This window comes from Rhinatrema bivittatum, chromosome 1 (assembly GCF_901001135.1).
Source record: "Rhinatrema bivittatum chromosome 1, aRhiBiv1.1, whole genome shotgun sequence".
Classification (NCBI taxonomy): Eukaryota; Metazoa; Chordata; class Amphibia; order Gymnophiona; family Rhinatrematidae; genus Rhinatrema; species Rhinatrema bivittatum.
In genome coordinates, this window is record NC_042615.1 from 278,243,943 (window position 1) to 278,263,731 (window position 19,789).

The following is a 19,789-nucleotide window of genomic DNA, read 5'->3' on the forward strand; positions in this document are numbered from 1 at the left end:
TTCAGCTACCTCATAGGGGAGGAACTGCCAATTCCTAGTCCTATCTAAGGGGATCTAGGGACATCTAGTGGCCTACACGTAGGGCTACCACACTTCCATGTCTTAAAGATAGCACGATCCATGCCCCCTGGGAATGCAGGATTACCCACCATGAATAAAAATGGGGAGATGCTACTATCAAAATATTGTACGCTTCTCTACCATTTCCATGCTTTCCTGAATGCTGGGAACCTAAATTCCCAGGCTCTCTTTGTTTGGATGTTTAGATCTAGCAAAATATAAGATGCCCACTGTATGATAAGGTCATGCCAGATCTTCCAACAACTTGTCCGAATCAAACTTATTCTGTATAGCAACAAAATTTTGTATGTAACACGACAGAGAGGCTATATTAAATGCTCTGAAATCTGGATGTTCAAGACCTCCCAAACATTTAGCCTTGGCTAGAGTCACATAACTTATTCTCGCTCGGTTTTGTTTCTAGATAAATGAAGTTACTAATGGTTAAAATTTTTTAAGCTCTTTATTTCTGATACGCAAAGGGAGCACTTGCAGGTCCAATCGTCCAATCACCACTTTAACCTCAATAGCAAAAATTTTAGAATCAGCTGCACTATATCAAATTTCCGAATATATTGAAAACAATAACATCTTGCATAACAATCAACATGGCTTTAGAAAGGGACACAGTACAGAATCTTGCATAACAATCAACATGGCTTTAGAAAGGGACTCAGTACGGAATCATTACTTATTTCTTCATTTGACACAATTATCAGAGGATTTGATTCAAATACAAATTACATACTAGTTTTACTGGATATATCAGCAGCTTTCGATACGCTCAATTATGACATTCTCTTAGCTAATCTTCATCAAATTGGCATAAAAAACTCAGCTTTACAATGGTTTTCCTCTTTTATCTCAAACCGTCCACAAAGAATCACTATGGGTAATCATAAATCAGATTGGTACACTACCAAAACAGGTGTGCCTCAAGGCTCAGCTCTTTCTGCCTTATTGTTTAATATCTATCCTCTACCACTGTGTCGTCTTTTAGCCAGACTAAGTCTAAACTTCAAAATTTATGCCGATGACATTCAATTCATAGTTTCATTTGATGACTCCTGGTCGAAAACATTCTCTTTACTACAACTTTACTTAACAACAATAAAAACATAGCTATCACACAACAGATTAAAACTAAACATGAACAAGACAGAATTGATCTATTTATCCACAGTTCCTGATTCACATCATAAACCACCTCAATCTTTTACATTTGAAAATCAAACCATGACTATCAAACCATTTGCAAAAAATTTAGGAATGATCATTGATTCCCGATTATCACTATCCAAAAACATTTCTGAAGTAGTGAAAAGATCATTTTTTAAGATACACATGTTGAAAAAAATAAAACCCCTACTACCACCAAAAGACTTTCGATCTGTTACCCAGGCTTTAATACTGTCCACACTAGACTACTGTAATGCTTTATATTTTGGATTGCCTCAAAGTTCACTTCAGCCACTGCAACTTGTTCAGAACACAACAGCTCGTATGCTTTGTAATGCCACACGCAGAGACCATATCACACCAATTTTGTATCACTTACACTGGCTTCCTATATCATTCCGTATTTCATATAAAATTTTATCCACAATTCACAATTTAATACACAACCCTAATTCAATATGGTTATGTTCTATGTTAAGATTATACAAGCCCAATCGACAGCTTAGATCCATAGATAAATGTATGCTGGAAATCCCAACAATAAAATCCGCAAGTTTGGCATTAACCAGAAAAAGAGCTTTTTCTGTTGCAGGACCGATTCGTGGAACTCAATTCCTGAATACATTCGATTAACAGTTAACCGTAACGAGTTTAAAAGAGCATTAAAAACGTATCTATTTACCTGTGCATATAATATAACTGAATGACTTTTTCAATATCTGTGACACTCATCAATACCTGAATGACAATTTCAATATCTGTGACATTCATCAATAACTGTTGCAAGGTAATTATTATGTAATGATTTTTCATGTATGCTATGACCTTTGTTACGTATGACGCTATTGTGCATGTTTTAATTCTTGTGAACCGCTAAGATGGATAGACTACTATCCTAGTGCAGTATATAAAAACTTTTAAATAAATAAATAAATATAAGGTTTTTTTAATTATTACCACTTTGATGAGAATGCATCTTCCCATTAAAGATAATGGATATGACATCCATCTACTAAAGAGGGTGGCCACCGACTCTAAATTATGGGTAATATTGTAAGCATATAAGCCTTTTTCTGTGCGAGCCAACCACACACTTAAGATATCTCATACTGTCAACATTCCACTTAAGAAGGAAAGATTCCCCCAACTATCTTTTTGGGAAGGATCTATTGGGAAGGCTTCCAATTTACTATAATTTATTTTTAGACCTGAAAAACTTTCAAATTTCTCTTAAACTGTAATTATGTCCTCTAAATAGTGTTTAGGGTTTCTAATGAATAGCAGTATGCCATCAGCAAAGAGGTTAAGCTTAACACACTGCTGAATGATGCCTTCAAATTATTCCATATTTCACAAATTGTTGCGGAAGTGGACCCTTGGACCGAGGTGAAGTTGGCGCAATCAACAGGGATCCAGAAGGTCCCCACAGTCAGCAGCCACAGCTGGTTTGAGCAAAGGCCCAACAGGAACTTCACTAATACCAGTCTTCGTTCCCCTTAGGTTGAGCCCTCGGGGCCAGCTGGACTTAGGTGCGGGCCTCTGTGGAGATGTCGATCTGTTGCATAGGATGTTACAAGCCAGCACGGAGAGAAGCAGAATCAGTACGAGCAGTAGTCTGGGCAGGTGGCAGGCAGCAGAGACTGGTGCAGGCTGTGGTCAGAGGCAGGTGGAGTTCGTTCAGTGCCATAGTTCAGGCAGCGGTCTGGGCAGGCAGAGTTCAAGCAAGTCAATAAGCAAGCAGAGGACAAAGGCAGGCAGAGGTCAAGCAGTGTCAAGGTACAATCTGAAGTCAAAGCCAGGAGTCCAATCCGAAGGGGCAAGAAGAAGAGGAACAGCAGGACAGACGAGGGGAGGCAGACCAGGAAGACAAGAACTCAGGAGAAGACCAGACTTGCGAGGGAACCAGGAACAGAACACAGGAACTCAAATAGACACATAGCGGATCAGGAACCAGGAACACAGTGGCAAATTACTACTCCAGTGGAGTTGACATATTGCCGAGGTGTTTGAGGAGCACCGAAGGGAGCCTTAAATACAGAGTGGATCCTGACATCATAAGAGGGCACCACAGGGAATTTCCCGCCACAGGCCCTTTAAGAAGCAGCAAGTTCGGTGTGCACGCACCTAGAGGAGCCTGGACAGTTGGCAGTGGCGTTCCTCAGACCGATGCATTGGACCTGTACAGATGCAGTGGCCTGCTCCACTTCCATCTGGGGGGCTCTGCCCCATCGTTGGGGAATCTCACCTATAGCTCAGGGCTGGAGGTAAGAGCGGCTGGTCATGGGTCTGTCCTATGACCAACCAAATGTAACACAAATGATGGGCAACAGGTTCCAAACTTAAAACATATAGTAAAGGTGAGAGCAGACACCCTTGCCTAGTTCGACTAGGTATCTGAAATATGTTAGAGAGCGTGCCATTCACTCATAATTGTGCCACAGATGAGTTAAGTAGGAGCTTAACCCACTGAAAAAATTATCCCACAAATCTATATTTCTCTAGTGCCCACCACATATACGACCATTCTACCCTGTCAAAGGCTTTTTCAGAATTTAAACTCACCAACATCCCTTCACATTTAATAGGGATGTGAATCGTTTTTTGACGATTTAAAATATCGTCCGATATATTTTAAATCGTCAAAAATCGTTAGGGCCACGATACAATACCAATTCCCCCGATTTATCGTCAAAAAATCGTAAATCAGGGGAAGGGGGAGGGCAGGAAAACCGGCACACTAAAACACCCTAAAACCCACCCCCGACCCTTTAAATTAAATCCCCCACCCTCCCGAACCCCCCCAAATGCCTTAAATTACCTGGGGTCCAGCGGCGGTCCGGAACTGTCTCCTGCAATTGAATCGTGTTGTCTTCAGCCGGCGCCATTCTGCGCCGCCATTTTGCAAAATGGTGGCGCAAAATGGCGGCGGCCATAGACCAACACGATTCGACTGCAGGAGGTCGTTCCGGACCCCCGCTGGACTTTTGGCAAGTCTTGTGGGGGTCAGGAGGCCCCCCCAAGCTGGCCAAAAGTCCCTGGGGGTCCAGCGGGGGTCCGGGAGCGATTTCCTGCCGCGAATCATTTTCCGTATGGAAAATGGCGCCGGCAGGAGATCGACTGCAGGAGGTCGTTCAGCCGGGGTCCGCAGCTGAACGACCTCCTGGAGTCGATCTCCTGCCGGCGCCATTTTCCGTACGGAAAATGATTCGCGGCAGGAAATCGCTCTCGGACCCCCGCTGGACCCCCAGGGACTTTTGGCCAGCTTGGGGGGGCCTCCTGACCCCCACAAGACTTGCCAAAAGTCCAGCGGGGGTCCGGAATGACCTCCTGCAGTCGAATCATGTTGGTCTATGGCCGCCGCCATTTTGCGCCGCCATTTTGCAAAATGGCGACGCAGAATTGCGCCGGCTGAAGACAACACGATTCAATTGCAGGAGACCGTTCCGGACCGCCGCTGGACCCCCAGGTAATTTAAGGCATTTGGGGGGGGGGTTCGGGAAGGTGGGGGATTTAATTTAAAGGGTCGGGGGTGGGTTTTAGAGTGTTTTAGTGTGCCGGTTTTCCTGCCCTCCCCCTTCCCCCGATTTAGCTACAGACCGCTGCTGGACCCCCAGGTAATTTAAGGCATTTGGGGGGGGTTCGGGAGGGTGGGGGATTTAATTTAAAGGGTCGGGGGTGGGTTTTAGGCGGTTTTAGTGTGCCGGTTCACAATTTTAACGATTTTCACGATACTCTAAACACCCAAACGGCGACGATACGATTCCCTCCCCCTCCCAGCCGAAATCGATCGTTAAGACGATCGAGGACATGATTCACATCTCTAACATTTAATAGCTGTAGCTCCTTGAATCACAAGAATTGCCTTTAACAGATTGGAGAAGGAATGTCTCCCCTTAATAAACCCTGTTTGATCAGTGGAAGAAAATGTGTGTATCACCGCATTCACTCTGTTGGTCAAGATGGTAGCTAGAATTTTTATGTCCTGATTTAGGAGGGATATTGGTCAGTATGTTCCAGGGGACAGAGAATTTTTACCTTGCTTAGAAATTAAAAACGAAGAAGCAAGATTATGCCCTATATCAAAATGTCCCACTTCATATGCTACCTTAAACATCTCTCTGAGAGGAAAAACCAGTTTTAAGCTGGTTTAGAATCATTTCTTACTGACAGAACAGAAAGAATTCAGATGGGAAGTGAGACTTTGTCCTGGCACAGGCTTACATTTGGGGAGCCCCTGGGATCAGTCCTTTCAGCAGTTTTATTTAATATTTATTTGTCTTCTTTAGGGGTTTTATTACACTCAGTCAATGCTAAGTATTTGATATATACTGATGATACTCGGGTTTTTTTTTACCATGCGGATCAAAGGGTGAACTGCCAGTAAACAGGTTACAGGCTATTTATAGCAAAGTAAGAGAATGGTTGCCTGACCATCATTTATTTTTAAATATAAATAAAACTAAGACTTATGAGTAGGAAAGACACCAGCTGGTTCTCCTAGGTCAAAGGTGCAAATTGCTACCGACCTCTCTATGCCTTTACAGATAGAGATAAGAAGTTTGGGAGTCTTTTTAGACTCGCAACTGTCTATGAAATCACAAGTACACCATGTAGCTAAGTTAAAGATGGTTAGGCCATTAAAGAGTTTTTTTTTACCCCGTGACATTTTTCGGACAGTGGTACAAGCTTTGGTCCTGAGCCATCTGGACTATTGCAATACACTGTATCTAGGTCTTTCAGAGAAGCTAACTCATGTTCTTCAACTTGTGCAGAATGCTATAACTCGTGTTTTGACCGGGCTCTCCAGAAGGGACCACGTCACACCGGTGCAGGCCCAGTTTTATCTGTTTCCATCCTCTTTGGTTGAGCAGCCATGTCATTCGATTTCTTAAACACAAAATTGTCCTTGAACTGCACAGTTCCAAAACACTAAAATAATTATTTGATGCAAAAACAACGAGTGGATTTTCAGTTATCTCTAACTCCTAGGGAGAGGGTAACTTGAGCTTTCTCTCAGGGTGACATCATCACCGGAACTGCCCCTTGTCTTCAGTCTTCTATGGAAGTGCCCTGCTATTTTCCTGCACTTCTCTATCAGCTCCTGCACGAATAAACTTCCAAGGTCCTTGGGCCCCAGCTCCAGGGCATCCTTCACTACCAAGTGCAGCGAGTGCGCAAAACCACTGATACCCTGAAAGGACCTCATCTACTATTGCCTTTACCATATTTGAACCATCTGTTGCAAACAAAAACTACATTTTGACTCCTGGCTCTACAGTCTAGTTGCCAACCTTCCTCCATCTCTCTTATGACTGATAGAATATTGATTGATGTATGGGGCTTTACATTGTAATATGCTGCTGACCACAAGCTACATCTAGTTGGTGACCTGTACCTTGCGGTCCCGGGCCCGGCATAGTACCATGTCCTTTGGAGTGATGTCCTGGCATAGTTCCTGGCTACATCCTGTGGCCAAGACTAAGGGCTCACAGCACTCCAGGACTTCCTATGGCGCAGACTGATGACATCACCACTACTCTGAAATAAAAGGAAGCTCAGTTGCCTTAGTGTGTGCCTGAGCAATAGGTCCTGATCCTTGGAACTGGCCATTTTGATTCCTGGTTCTGTTCTTTGGGGTGCCCTGTCTTGCGTTGCTGCAGCCTCAGTAGTCAGGCCTACTGTGGTGTTCCAGTATTGTTCCTGACCCTGCTCTGCCTGGTATCAGCCCTGAATCCTGCCTTTGTTGACCCCTGCCCATTCTTGCCTGCTAACACTCTGGGCCTGCCCCTTCCCACTGGTTAGCTGCTCCTATTGGAGCCTAAGAAGTGCCATTTGCTGGTGTCAAGCCAATAGTGGCCCCAAAGGTCAACTCACTTTGAGTCATGAAAAACATCAACTGAGTGTGCAGCAAAACCACCTGAACCCTGATGCTCTGTTCCCACTAGAGCTCTGCCTACCTCTGCCTCAACCAGGTCCTACCAGTGTACCGTCAGGGTGAGGTAAGCATATGTAGCATTCATGCTGGTCCAGATATCACTGGTGAAATGTACACTAGTCCCTTCTGTCTTAGCCAGCTGCACCTGGATGTGATTATGGCACTGGTTGATTAGGCTGGTGATGACCTTCCTACTAAATGTAGTCCTGGAGTGGACTTTGTAATTGGGATCTAACACATGTAGCAAATGCTTAAACTATATGTTCTCCACTGCCTACAGGGGATGGTCATCAAGGGCAATCCTTTCCCCAATGCTTCTTGTTATAACTTTTCATGCTGCCTGCCTCTTTGCCCTGGTACAATGCTATGACTATCCCATTTCATCCATGGTGGGTTGCCACTTTAACCACATGGCAAGGGACCATGGGCTTGCCACCTTTGGAAAAGTCTTCCCCTTTTCACCCCCTTTCTTCTGACTTTTACCTAGAGTGGCAGAAGGAATCTCCAAGCTAGAACTGCCACCCTCCTCTGATTCCAATTATAGTGGGTGCTGCTTTTCCACGTGATGCTGCATACCAGCATTTTTTAGATGCCCCGTTTGCTTCCCTTGACTGATAGCCTTCATGCAATGATTACATTGAGCAAATCAAGGGTCCTCCCTCACTTTGTAGTGCCTCCAGAACAGGGATTTCTTCCACAATTCCTTTTCTATATCCTTGAAGGATGATACTGGTACTGGAGTTGAGGTTGGACCCTGAGGAACAATACCAGGGGCATCACCCATGCTTTCTACATGCACTGTCTGCTTTTCCTCACTATCTTCAGTTTCCTCTATCTCCCACCTCACTGAAGTAAAGGCTAAAGATATTACTATTAACTAATCCTCCAAATTGTTCTTCAGGAAGAGCTATTGTATCTGACTCAGGGAATTCCATAGAAGATTCTTCCTCAGAATCAGTTGATGCAAATACTGCCTTCACTGCCTCAGCAGCAATAATTAAAGAAGAGCATGCTGCTGGTTTGAACACTACTCTGCTACCCCTACTGCGCTGCTAATGCCAGTCTTGGATGTCTATCCTACCATTTCCCTCTACTCCAAAACTACAGGAAGGGGAATAGGCAGTGGTGGCACATTCTCTTCAAATTTCAATTTCTTCTTCCTGGAGCTTCTTTCCTCTCCTGTAATTCTGGACTTGAAAAAGTCCTGCTTCAATTTAGGTGTGGAAATGCCTTTTTGTATTGCTGCCAACAATCCCTCCTCTGCCTTTCCCTGACATGATGGAATGTGTTTAGCTTAGTGCACTGCCTACTGGGGGGTTTGGGTATTACAAATAATGTTTTATTTATTGATTCTGTAACTGTATCCTCACTGATATTACCATTCTGCTGTGTGTATAGAGAACTGTCTGTCTCTCTCACATGTACACATACACAGCCAGTACAGTGTATGTGTGCTGTGCTGCCATACACTAGTGCAGACAGTCTCCACACACAAAAAAACACCAGCCAAAAAGACTGGTAGCCTGATATAGATTCTGTTTCAATCTCTATACAGTGCTCAATGCTCACCTCACTGATTCCCAGACAGAGACAAAAAAAATCTGCTGCAACTACCCACAGTTTCTCCCATCCAGACCCTCCCCCAGCAAAGAGAAAAATCAGTAGCAAGTGCCACTTTCTGTCTTTCTATAGAAACTGGCACAATGAGTGAGACCAGCACAGAGAAGATTAGAAGCAGCCTTTTTTTTTTTAACCAGTGCCAAAAATCCCAAAAGCTTTTTTTAAATTCTGAAAGCTTTCTGCTTGCACTCCCCTTTCTGATTAAAGCTATAGAGGAAATACAGTGCATCTTGCACATGCTCAGACCTTCTAGTGGGAATGGGTCAACATCACTTGATCCAGATAGCAGTGATAGGCTAGTGTAGAAAAATGTGTCACTGTGATTTTTGGTGTGTTTGTGGTTTCCTTGTCAATATGCCCTGACTCAGTTCTGACAAAATAGTGAAGTCACACAGGTAAGGGCTAGTTGCTGTGATTACTTGCACCTATTGCAGAGCCATAGACTTCAGTGGGCCATAGAAATCAATCAGAAACAAACGAATGCAGCAAAAAAATTTGTTTTATTCATGGGACCCTCTCCATTTGTTTTGTGAATCCATAAATGAAATGAATAGGGACCTATTTGTTTCAAACAAATACACATCCCTATACAATATAGCTCACACTTGGCAATATACCTTTATGGTTCTTAATTATTCCCCTAAATGTTTTTCTTCTACTTACTCTCCTGGGTAGAAGTCCTTACACTCTGTGTAGGGTTAAAGTTCTTTAGGGAATGTCTCTCAGGGACTGGGGTCCACCTTGAATTTGTCTTGTGTCCCTACATTTGGTAGGTTGAGATGTGGTCAAAGAACTGGCTCACGTCCCAAAAACTACTTATTTTATAGAGATTTTCCCCACAGGCAATACTGTCTCTCAATTTATTGGTGGGGTTTGAGTGGCACCCCTTGTTGACTTCTTTGCAATTGGTGGGGTCTAGATGATGTGCCCTTTTGACTTTATGATGATTGGAGGGCCCTCATTACCAGGGTAGAGCCTATTATTCTGGGTTCCACATCTGCATCTGTTGGAGTCTGTGGCCCTCACCTCATCTGTGCATGTGCAGAGCTGTGGGGTGCGGGCTGTTTTCCAATGATCACCAGTCTTTATTGGGGCTTCCATTTGATTCATCAAGCTTGTTTACCACCTGTTTGTGGAAATTCCCGTATAAAAAGTCTTTAATATTCTTCTCAAGGCCTACCCCTTCAGGCTTTGGCTGCAAGGGAAAATAAACCAAATATTCTGGCTTACCTTATCCTATTTTATTATTGCTATTACTATTTATTAAAGCTGATATTTATTCTTATACGCTAATTCTATTCTTAATCTCAAGAATAGGCTTAGCATACCATACCACAGCCATATGCCAGTCTAGCCTCTCCTCTTCAATGACACCATTATCACTACCATGGGACATTCCAAAGGCACAGGGCCCTGTTCCAGCATCTCCTTGACTACATTCTAAAGAACCTCAGTAACCAGAGGAGATTGGAATTTACCACCAGTAAAGGGTTCCAAATAAATTTAGGAGGAAATTTTCAAACAGTGCACATACTTCAAAATGACATAAGTGGTTTTAGCACATGGGCTTTCACCATATTTTCAAAGGCAAACTATGCAGGTACATTACCTTGGAAAATGTGTGTAAAGTATGTTTAAAACCACTCGAATATTTTGCACCAGCCTACTGGACAGGCAGCCGAGAGGGAGAAAATAGCAAGTGCACTTTTGAAAATGCCATATACACACACTATTTTCCTCTCTGACCTAAACATGCCCAAAGCATGCAGCTAAAAAGTACATATCTTGTGAATTCCCTGTGGACTTCTAGCCAGGCTGAGGAGGGCAAGTTCTCAGACAGGCCAGTTTACTCATATAAGTGACTTTCAATATTTCCCTTTTCACATTGCATTTCCCCCACCTAGCAGGGCCTCTCTGATTTTCTTGTATTCTCATTGCTAGATCTCTCCCCTTTGGAATAAATCTTCCCTGTCCTCAGAATCTAAGAAGCTACCTCTCTGCCTGCCATCCATTCTAAATTAAAGACTCCTAATTCACCCATCCTTAATTCCTCAGTGTGCCCCATCTCAGTTTATTCTTCCAGTTGCTCTGTATTATCAATGTGACTGCTATTCTCTTTTGGTGCAAGTTGCCCTATTCAGGACGTGATGTAAAATAAAATTTTAAAAAGTAGATATTTATGTAACTAGAGCATGGAGGAGATAAACGAGAGGTTTACAGTAATATGATTATGGAAGTGATTTGTTAAAGTAAACCCCTTTGTCACAGGAATCTTAACTCTAATTTGTTTTCTTTTACTCTAATTCTAGACTAAGTCATATTTGGCTCCACATAACATCACAGCACTGGTGACAGGATTTGTGCCCAACTTTAGAGACCAAAGACTATGGCAGCAGGAACATCAACTAGTTTTCTCCAGACTCACTCCACTAATAACCTTCCCTCTGTCAGGTCAAAGTAAACAAACAAAATCACAGCATGCTCAGTATACTCCTGTGAATCAACAAATCAGATCAAGCATTGGTCCTCCAAGGCCACAGGAGTCACAGCAATCACAGCAGGAAGAGCGCCTGGAACAGATGGCAAGGGAAGAATCAATTAATGAACAAGAGGAACTTCCACTGAATCTATCTGCTAAACGACAAGCTTCCGAGGTGCTGAAAACACTAGATTTCAAATCAGATTCCTCATCTTCCTCCAAATGTACAATACCCAAGTTTCTAAATCAGGTTTCCCCTCTTTACCCTTCTCATCCTGTTAAGAAGATGAAAAATCAAGTTACCTCTTCAGGGAACAATGGCCAAGGAAGGATTTTAAGTAGCAAAGCTCTTCTGAAACCCTCCAAGGAAAGTCTGTTTCTGCCAGTGGCAGGAAGCCACATGCAGCAAAATGCTCAACTTCTCAAGAAAAGCGAAGGGCAAGAGATTGCTGAAGCTAGAGGACAAACCCTATTGAATCTTAATAGCAGTCATCATACCAAGAAAATTCCATATGTTGAAAGGACAAAATGTTACAGCATTCCAGAAGACATTGGCTACTGTAGATTTTCTAGAGCTACACCTCAGCCATGGAGCCAATGTGAAGTCACCCCACCCACCTCCATTTCACAGGGCTTATACACTTTCCCGCAAAGCAGCCCCTACCGTAGAGCTACTCAGTTGCCTGACAGAGCCATAAATCAGAAAACAGAGCACTCCTATAAAGAAACTAAATCAAATGGGCTATCAAATGTGCCTTCGGATCTCAGTTCGTATCGATATACCAAGCAGAATCAAGTTAGGAATCCAGTGCACTTTGAAGGTGAAATAGTGAAGACCAATAAACAACAGTTCCAGTTAAGCCCAGCCATGCATGTCAAAGTAAGACCAAAACCTGTCATAGCTTTTGCCAGAGTGCCTACCATGGAGAAAGTTTCTCTTCACAAAGGACTTGGAGATCTTGCCGGCAGCATCAAAAGACCACAGCTGGATGGATCTGGGAGTTCCTTCCCATCCGTGTCCTACGATAACTATCCTGGTGGTACTTTCTATAGACTTCACAAAACCATCAGCAGCCGCAGAAAACCTGAACAATGCAATCAACTGGAATATCCCCAACCTTTTTGCAACAGGTCATCTAAACTTGTTTGTGAGAAGAGGGATCCTGAAAATGGACTCCATCAGATAAGTGAAACTAAGTACTGGAACCAAGTACAGACACAAATGGGATACTGTTCACTGAAAGATAGCCATCTGGGTCAAGTATTACAGGTAGCCCATCATCCCCATGCAAGCATAGAGTCTAGGTAGAGATTATACATGGCATGAATCCATTCCAAAAATGTTCCCCAAGAACCCCATGCTACACATCTATAACTAGGAATTCATTTTGGAGGACAAATACTAACAAGTCCCATTCACCAAGGAACACTTCCCATAAGGAAAGGCCTTCCTCAACTTCCAGAAGTCGTGAACACCTCTTCTCTTCTGCCTATGCCTTAGGTTGTATCCTTGACATGGACTCTAGTCGGTAGGAAAATATGTGCAAAACTGTAATGTTCTGCATAAGAGTTATTTATTTTCTTCATGCTTCACATGGCCAGAATAATGACTTTTCATGATACTTGTGACTCAGTGTGATATTACGGATGTTTGCCTTGAAATGCAGGGATTAATATATTCTGACCTGAGACAATCCCAAACACCTATTACCAGAACCTCAGAAGGTGCTTTTATACTTGATTATGATATAATATATAATAACTCAGAATTGCATGATATCCTGTGTGGTCAATGGATGCTCAGTGTATATTTCACACAGCCCAGACCCTGGACAATTTTTGGGAAGATTTTAAAAGGGCAGTGACTATTCCCATAAATGTGCATATCTTGCCACGCGCAAAGAATCGCACTATTTTATCAACTATACACATAGGTTATAAATACTCTTCAAGCGCGTATGTCTGCAGTTCTGCACACATTATCTTATGTGCGGTTGGGAGGGGAAGAGGAGAGAGAGGGAGAGAGAGACTAAGGTTCAGTCTGATACTCCAAATATGGACCATTGTAAGGTCTAAAATTCTTTAGTGATGCCAATTTTACACTGGATACCTCTGAATGTGTCTATAACACCCCCAAATCATCTCCCGAAAACTCGCCCCGAATCAAAGTGCCCCCTTACAATGGTCCATATGTGGAGTATCAGACTGAACCTTAGAAAGAGTCTCTTCCTCCTCTCTCACCTACTGAGGAAAATTAGGGGTTCCGCACATCAGTGCTGGCTCTGCCCGGGGAGCACCCATGCAATGTCCCTTTTCCGCCTACTTTTTCTGGGCGCACATCCTTCCTGGCTATTTAAAGTTTGCGTAGCTCCCGCACCTATGTGGCCGTTTTTTGCACGCGCAAGACTTTTAAAATCTACCGGCTATGGCGGTAAGTTTGTAGCTGCCCGCATTGGGGCAGAGTTTGCAGATATCTGTAAGCGCTGGACTTTATACTAATTTACAAAGGGAAATTATGTGCATACTTTTTTTCTCTTTGAAAATTATCCAAGAAAACTCCCTACAAACATTTACATTACATTTACATCTTGTTCCCTCCAAGGCCGCTCTGAAATCGGAGCGGCCTCGGAGGGAACTTTCCTTACACCTCCCCTCACCTTCCCCTCCCTTCCCCTACCTAACCGACCCCCCCCCCCGGCCCTATCTAAACCCCCCCCTACCTTTGTTGGCAGATTTACACCTGCAAGAAGCAGGTGTAAATCTACGCGCACCATCACCCGAACCGGGGGCTGGTCCGGAGGCCTCGACCATGCCCCCGGGCCAGCGTCACGCCCCCGACACGCCTCCCGCCCCGCCCTGAAATTTGTGCCGCCCACCCAACACGCCCCCTTTGCAAAGCCCCGGGACTTGTGCGCGCAGGGGGGGTTTGGGGTAGGTTTTCGGGGGGTACGCGCGTACCCCTTTGAAAATCTACCCCATAGTCATGAACTACTTCGCTAAATGACTGTCTAATGATATATTGTAACCGAACCTTTGACGGCACCTGTTAGAATGTACTATAGTACACTTTTACCTACATTAAATATGTGCCTACATGTATACCGTTGCGATGGTATATAACTTAGCAACAGTATAGAAAAGATTTTAAATGAATAAATAAATAAATATGAGATAGGGTTGCCAAATGGCTCCAGATTTTCAGGACAGGTTGATCCAGTCCTGGTTTAACCCTATTGCATGCAGGGACTTACCTGACTTACCTATGCATTCCTTAAGAAAAGCAGAAATACAAGTTCCTGTATGCAATGAAGTAAAACCAGAACTAGCTCAACCTCTCTTGAAAATCTGGAACCAGTCTGCAACCCTACTAAAAGAGCAGCTGTGCCACTCAGGAGCCTCGGCGCCACCACGTGTTCTGCTGGCAGTACCTGACTTGTCCATCAGCTGTGCAACACAGGTTCCCTCCACCACCACCACCTTATTTGCTAGTAAGGCCCGAGCTCTCCAGCCCACTGCTGCATCTGGTGCTGTGGTGTGGTGGACTTATGGATTTCACTTTGCACACATATACAGGCCATCACACTAACACTAAACCCCAAGCATATATACAGAGGAATATTTGTCTGTATCAGTGGGGGAAGTGGGATATATATATATATAAAAGATAAAGGGGCTGATTATCACTGCACCATAACCTGCGTGCACCAAATTTAAAAAGCAGACAAAGTTTCTGCAATGATTTTTGCACAAGTTTTTAGCTGCATGATTTTTTTTTTTTCTGTGGCTTTTTAGTTTTCCTTCTAAAAATTGCAGGAAATATATTTGGACAAAGAATGCACTATTTCAAACCTGTGCAAAGAGATGCGTGGTCTAGTGCAGTGTTTCTCAAGCTGGTCCTGGAGTACCCCTGAACCTGTTGGGATTTCAGGATATCCACAATGAATATGCATGAGATGTATCGGCATGCAATGAATGTAAATCTATATTATGCATATGTGATGTGGATATCCTGAAAATCTGAGTGGCTCAGGGGTACTCTAGAACCATCTTGAAGCTGAGAAACACCGGCCTAATGGTTAGATCAAGATGGGCTGAGAACCAGGGAAACCACTTCCCCCACTGATACTCCTTATGACCCTGGGCAAGTCACTTTATCCGCCATTACCTCAGATACCCACTTAGATTGGGGCAGGCAGGGACTCCTGGTACCAGAACTCTAACAATGCTGTGTGAGCCATCTTGAGCATTAGTTGGACAGATCTGCTAAAAAATATTTACTTATTTTATTATTTTGCTGGTAAATTTGGCCTTAGAACATAAGAACATAAGAAAATGCCATACTGGGTCAGACCAAGGGTCCATCAAGCCCAGCATCTGTTTCCAACAGTGGCCAATCCAGGCCATAAGAACCTGGCAAGTACCCAAAAACTAAGTCTATTCCATGTTACCATTACTAGTAATAGCAGTGGCTATTTTCTAAGTCAACTTAATTAATAGCAGGTAATGGACTTCTCCTCCAAGAACTTATCCAACATTCAGGGTTGAAGTTCTGCTCTTAAAGCCCTTTATCTTCTGCTAAGCTTAATACATTTGTGGTTAGCTAAATCACAAAGGAAGTGGTTTTCAAAGCCCACAGCTTCTTCCTACCTGGGGACTCTGCATCACCTTTCAAAGGGAAAGCTGCACTAGCCACACATTTTCCCTTTCAAAACTGCCGCAGGTGCAAATCACCCCCAGACTTTTACATCTGCTTTTAGTGTGAGCAAACTTTTGCAGGGAAAGACCCTTGTAGATGATGAAACTTTAGTCTATGCTTGTTATTTTCGTAATATGTACAAAACGTACACTCGGGAACGCATCCCTCCTCTCCTCCCCCAAATCCGGCTAAAAGTCCGCAGGCTGTGAAATCCCACGGGTTCTTCTAGTCGCACTGGAGGAGACAGCCAGCTTACCCCCCCGATAGATTGCTATTTACACGCACAAAGGGCTTTGAGAACGGAGCTCTGAATGGCTGACCTACAGCTTGTTTGGTGGATTTTATTTCAACTTTTCTGCAGAAACTGAAAAATTGCAATGCAAGTATATTACCTACAGGTAATTGTGTTTTTCATGTGTCAGTACTTGCTGGAATTTTATCGAGTGCAGTATTAACTTAAAAAAACATTAGCAGACATGCTGCTGCAAGCTAAGAGACCTACATCTTGCTTTCAATCCTTTATTTTGTATTCCACAATTCTCAATGTTTGTCTCAAAATTAGAAGAGAGCTGAATTGAACTAGTTCACCTTACTCTTTGGAGCAGCTCAGAGTCCCAAATACGGGTTGAGTAAAATATTCTGATCAAAAGTGGAGTTTTATTTGTGATAAATACCCTTTAAGATCCCTGTATGTTTTCTATCATAATTAAAATGTTTTATAATAAAGAAATGCTAAGTGAATGACAAAAAAAAAACAAACCATATTGAAGTGGTGCCTCACTACGACATAAAAAGACACGCAATTCTGGGGAGCCCAGCAAAGATAAACTCCTCTCTCTAATCCAGAGGCAATTTCACCTATGGCCATGTGAAAAGGCGCATCCTCACCCTGTGCACGACACGACACCAAGAGCTAGAAAACTCTTAGGGGTACCTATTCAAAAGCCATTTAGACGGCTAACTGGAAAGTTGTCTGTCTAAATGTTTTAGCCACGTATTTAAAATGTTAATCCGGCTAGAATTTAACCGGGTAAATTGGGGCGTTCCTGTGGCAGGCGTGGAATTAACCAGTTAACTTAATCGGCTAACTCTAGACGTACCACGTTTCCGGCTAATTTAAAACTAGCCGCTCAGTAGCTGAATATTTACTCCTTAATTTTTTTTAAATCTACACCCTAACACTATTACTATTATAATCTATAGTTAGACAACTATGACACAAGCCAATCTGCTATAGATCCCTACACTAAAACTACATGCTGGCAGAATACCTCACCTTGGCCATAAATGCATAAGACAGATAGACCCTCACCAAACACACAATAAATAGAAACATACAGACAAACCTGAAATAGAATCTGACTTGCTGCAGTTTCCATATGCAATGTAACGATGGAAAAACAGAATCTCCACCATTACTCAGAAAAAATAAAACAAGAAAATCAAGAAATATTAATCAATTTTTAAAAATTGCCCAAACACCAATAAAATATTTCAATATAACTGACACAAACACTCAATAAGTAAAACTAATGAGAATTTTAAAAAATTTCCTGCTTTCTATACCTGGGCATTTGTGATTTCCAGTCACCCTGAACCAGAGATTGTTATAGATTAATATGTATGTGTTGGGGTGTGTGTGTGCAAACTTTATCCTCCACACAGTCACACATGCTCCCCCTCTCCTACATACACAAGCATGCACGCTCCTTCTCCCCTGTCTGACTGTCCCCTACACGTCTCTCATTTTGTACACACACACACACACACACACGCACGCTCTCACACTGGCAGTTGCCTAGGCCAGCACCAGTATCCCTCCCTCTATCCCATTCTCTCCATCAGCCCTCCAATGACCCCCTCTCTGTTCCTGCCCTCCCCCCAGTCTAGCACCAATATCCCCATCTCTGTCTCCCCATTCTCTTCCAAACCAGCATCAATATCCCCTAGGGATATGCAGAGGGACCGCATACATTGCATTTGTTATTCAAATTCGTCGGGGGGCAGATAGGTTGCATTCGACAAGGGGGGCCTCCGATACATTCATGCGTTCATTCTTATTAGTTTCCTGGCTAAAATTTAATTTACTACAACCCCCCACCCTCCTGACCCCCCCCCCCCCAAGACTTACCAAAACTCCCTGGTGGTCCAGCAGGGAGTTCGGGAGCCATCTCCTGCACTCACACCGTCGGCTGCCGGTATTCAAAATGGCGCCAATAGCCTTTGCCCTTACTATGTCATAGGGGCTACCGATGCCATTGGTCGGCCCCTGTCACATGGTAGGAGCAATGGATGGCCAGACCCTCCTGACCCCCACAAGACTTGCCAAAAGTCCCTGGTGGTCCAGCGGGGGTCCGGGAGCGACCTCCTGCACTCGGGCTGTCGGCTGCCAGTATTCAAAATGGCGCCGATAGGAGTGCAGGAGATGGCTCCCGGACCCCCCCGCTGGACCACCAGGGAGTTTTGGTAAGTCTTGAGGGGGGGTCAGGAGGGTGGGGAGTTTGTTTAAATTCGCTCCTTTAGATGGCCGAATAATTCGGTGAAGATTCGTTGTATTCGTGGGGAATCACGATACGTTTCGCTTCCCCACGAATACAACGAATATGGCCCTATACGTTGCAGATTAGCAATACGTTGCAAACGAATGCACACCCCTAATATCCCCTCTCTCTCCCCCACCAACCACAGGGTCCCTCTGTCTCTTCCAGTCTACCTTCCAGCCAGTTCAGTACCAGTATTTCCCTCTCCCTCACACTGCCATGAACACCCCCCCCCTTTCCCTCCCAGGAGCATCCCTATCCCTCTGCCCCAGACTCCTCCTGTCTTGCTTCTCCCTTCACAAGCAGCATCCCCATCTCAAGCCAAATTGGGGATGCTCCTCCCCAAGCATTTTCCTACCGGCTACCTCCACCACTCTCCGAGGTCTGTCCCTTGCCACGTGCTCCTTTTCAGCAGCAGGACACACAGTATCAGCACATCGGCACTGACTAGATTGCCCGGGGTCCTCTTAGGCAGGCAGCAGAACTTGCTTCTTTGCCGGTGTCTGTCTGCCATGCATCTGTTTCTCATGTGCTTAACATCGCGCCTGTGTGGCTGCAAATGTCTTAGCACGCTAGAAGCGCCATAGGTCCTGGGAGGGAGGGAAGCTGTAGCAGCGGCGCTGCCACTTAAGAGGCTCTTACACAGCTGAAGTAAGGATCCCTCAGTGTTGCCTGCGATGGGATTCAGTGGATCCTTCCTGGATGAGCCTATTACTAAATATAGTATTTGTAATCAAACAGTAAAAGATGGATGGCACGAGTGTTACCCTTATGTACCCACATGGAGCTAGTGGGGGAAGGACAAAGATTGGGTAAAGAGTGCAGCAATGGCTTTGTTGCAGAAAGACCCCAGGTACTGTGATCTGGCATATGAGAACGCTGTGCTACAAAACGCAGTAGAGACTGTGACTCAGAAGTGGATGTACAGGAGGAATGGGAGGGCTTGTTACACTGAATATCGTCACCCTATCAGAGGACAAAAATGTAATTCAGTAACATGTATACATTCAGCCTCAGGGGAGAGAGAGGTGGTTTGATCAGAGTTACACATTCAATACACACATAATAAAAAACTATGAGGCCGATGCAATGTTTATGCACAGAAAGCAGGCGCTGAACAGTCAGCGCCTGCTTTCTTAACGCACCCCAGGCGCCCATCCTGGGGGCGCCAGGCAATATTTAAATTAGGGGGTCGCATTAGCAAGGAGGTGCTAGGGTCGCTTACGTACCCCTAGAGCCTCCTTGCTAACGAGAGCGTGGGCCATCCGCCGGTTAGGAAA

At 44.1% G+C, this 19,789-nt stretch overlaps 1 protein-coding gene across 2 annotated transcripts in view; it reads left to right on the top strand.

Annotated features, from left to right (window-relative positions):
- The window catches only part of LOC115087814, a 123,478-nt gene extending 109,668 nt beyond the window's left edge, over positions 1-13,810 (top strand). For both annotated transcript variants that reach the window (XM_029595413.1, XM_029595420.1), the window contains one exon: positions 11,104-13,810. In XM_029595413.1, the coding sequence (XP_029451273.1) occupies positions 11,104-12,582 (1,479 nt within the window). In that variant the 3' untranslated portion in view covers positions 12,583-13,810. The remainder of the gene's footprint in view (positions 1-11,103) is intronic.
- The last annotated feature ends 5,979 nt before the right edge of the window (positions 13,811-19,789 follow it).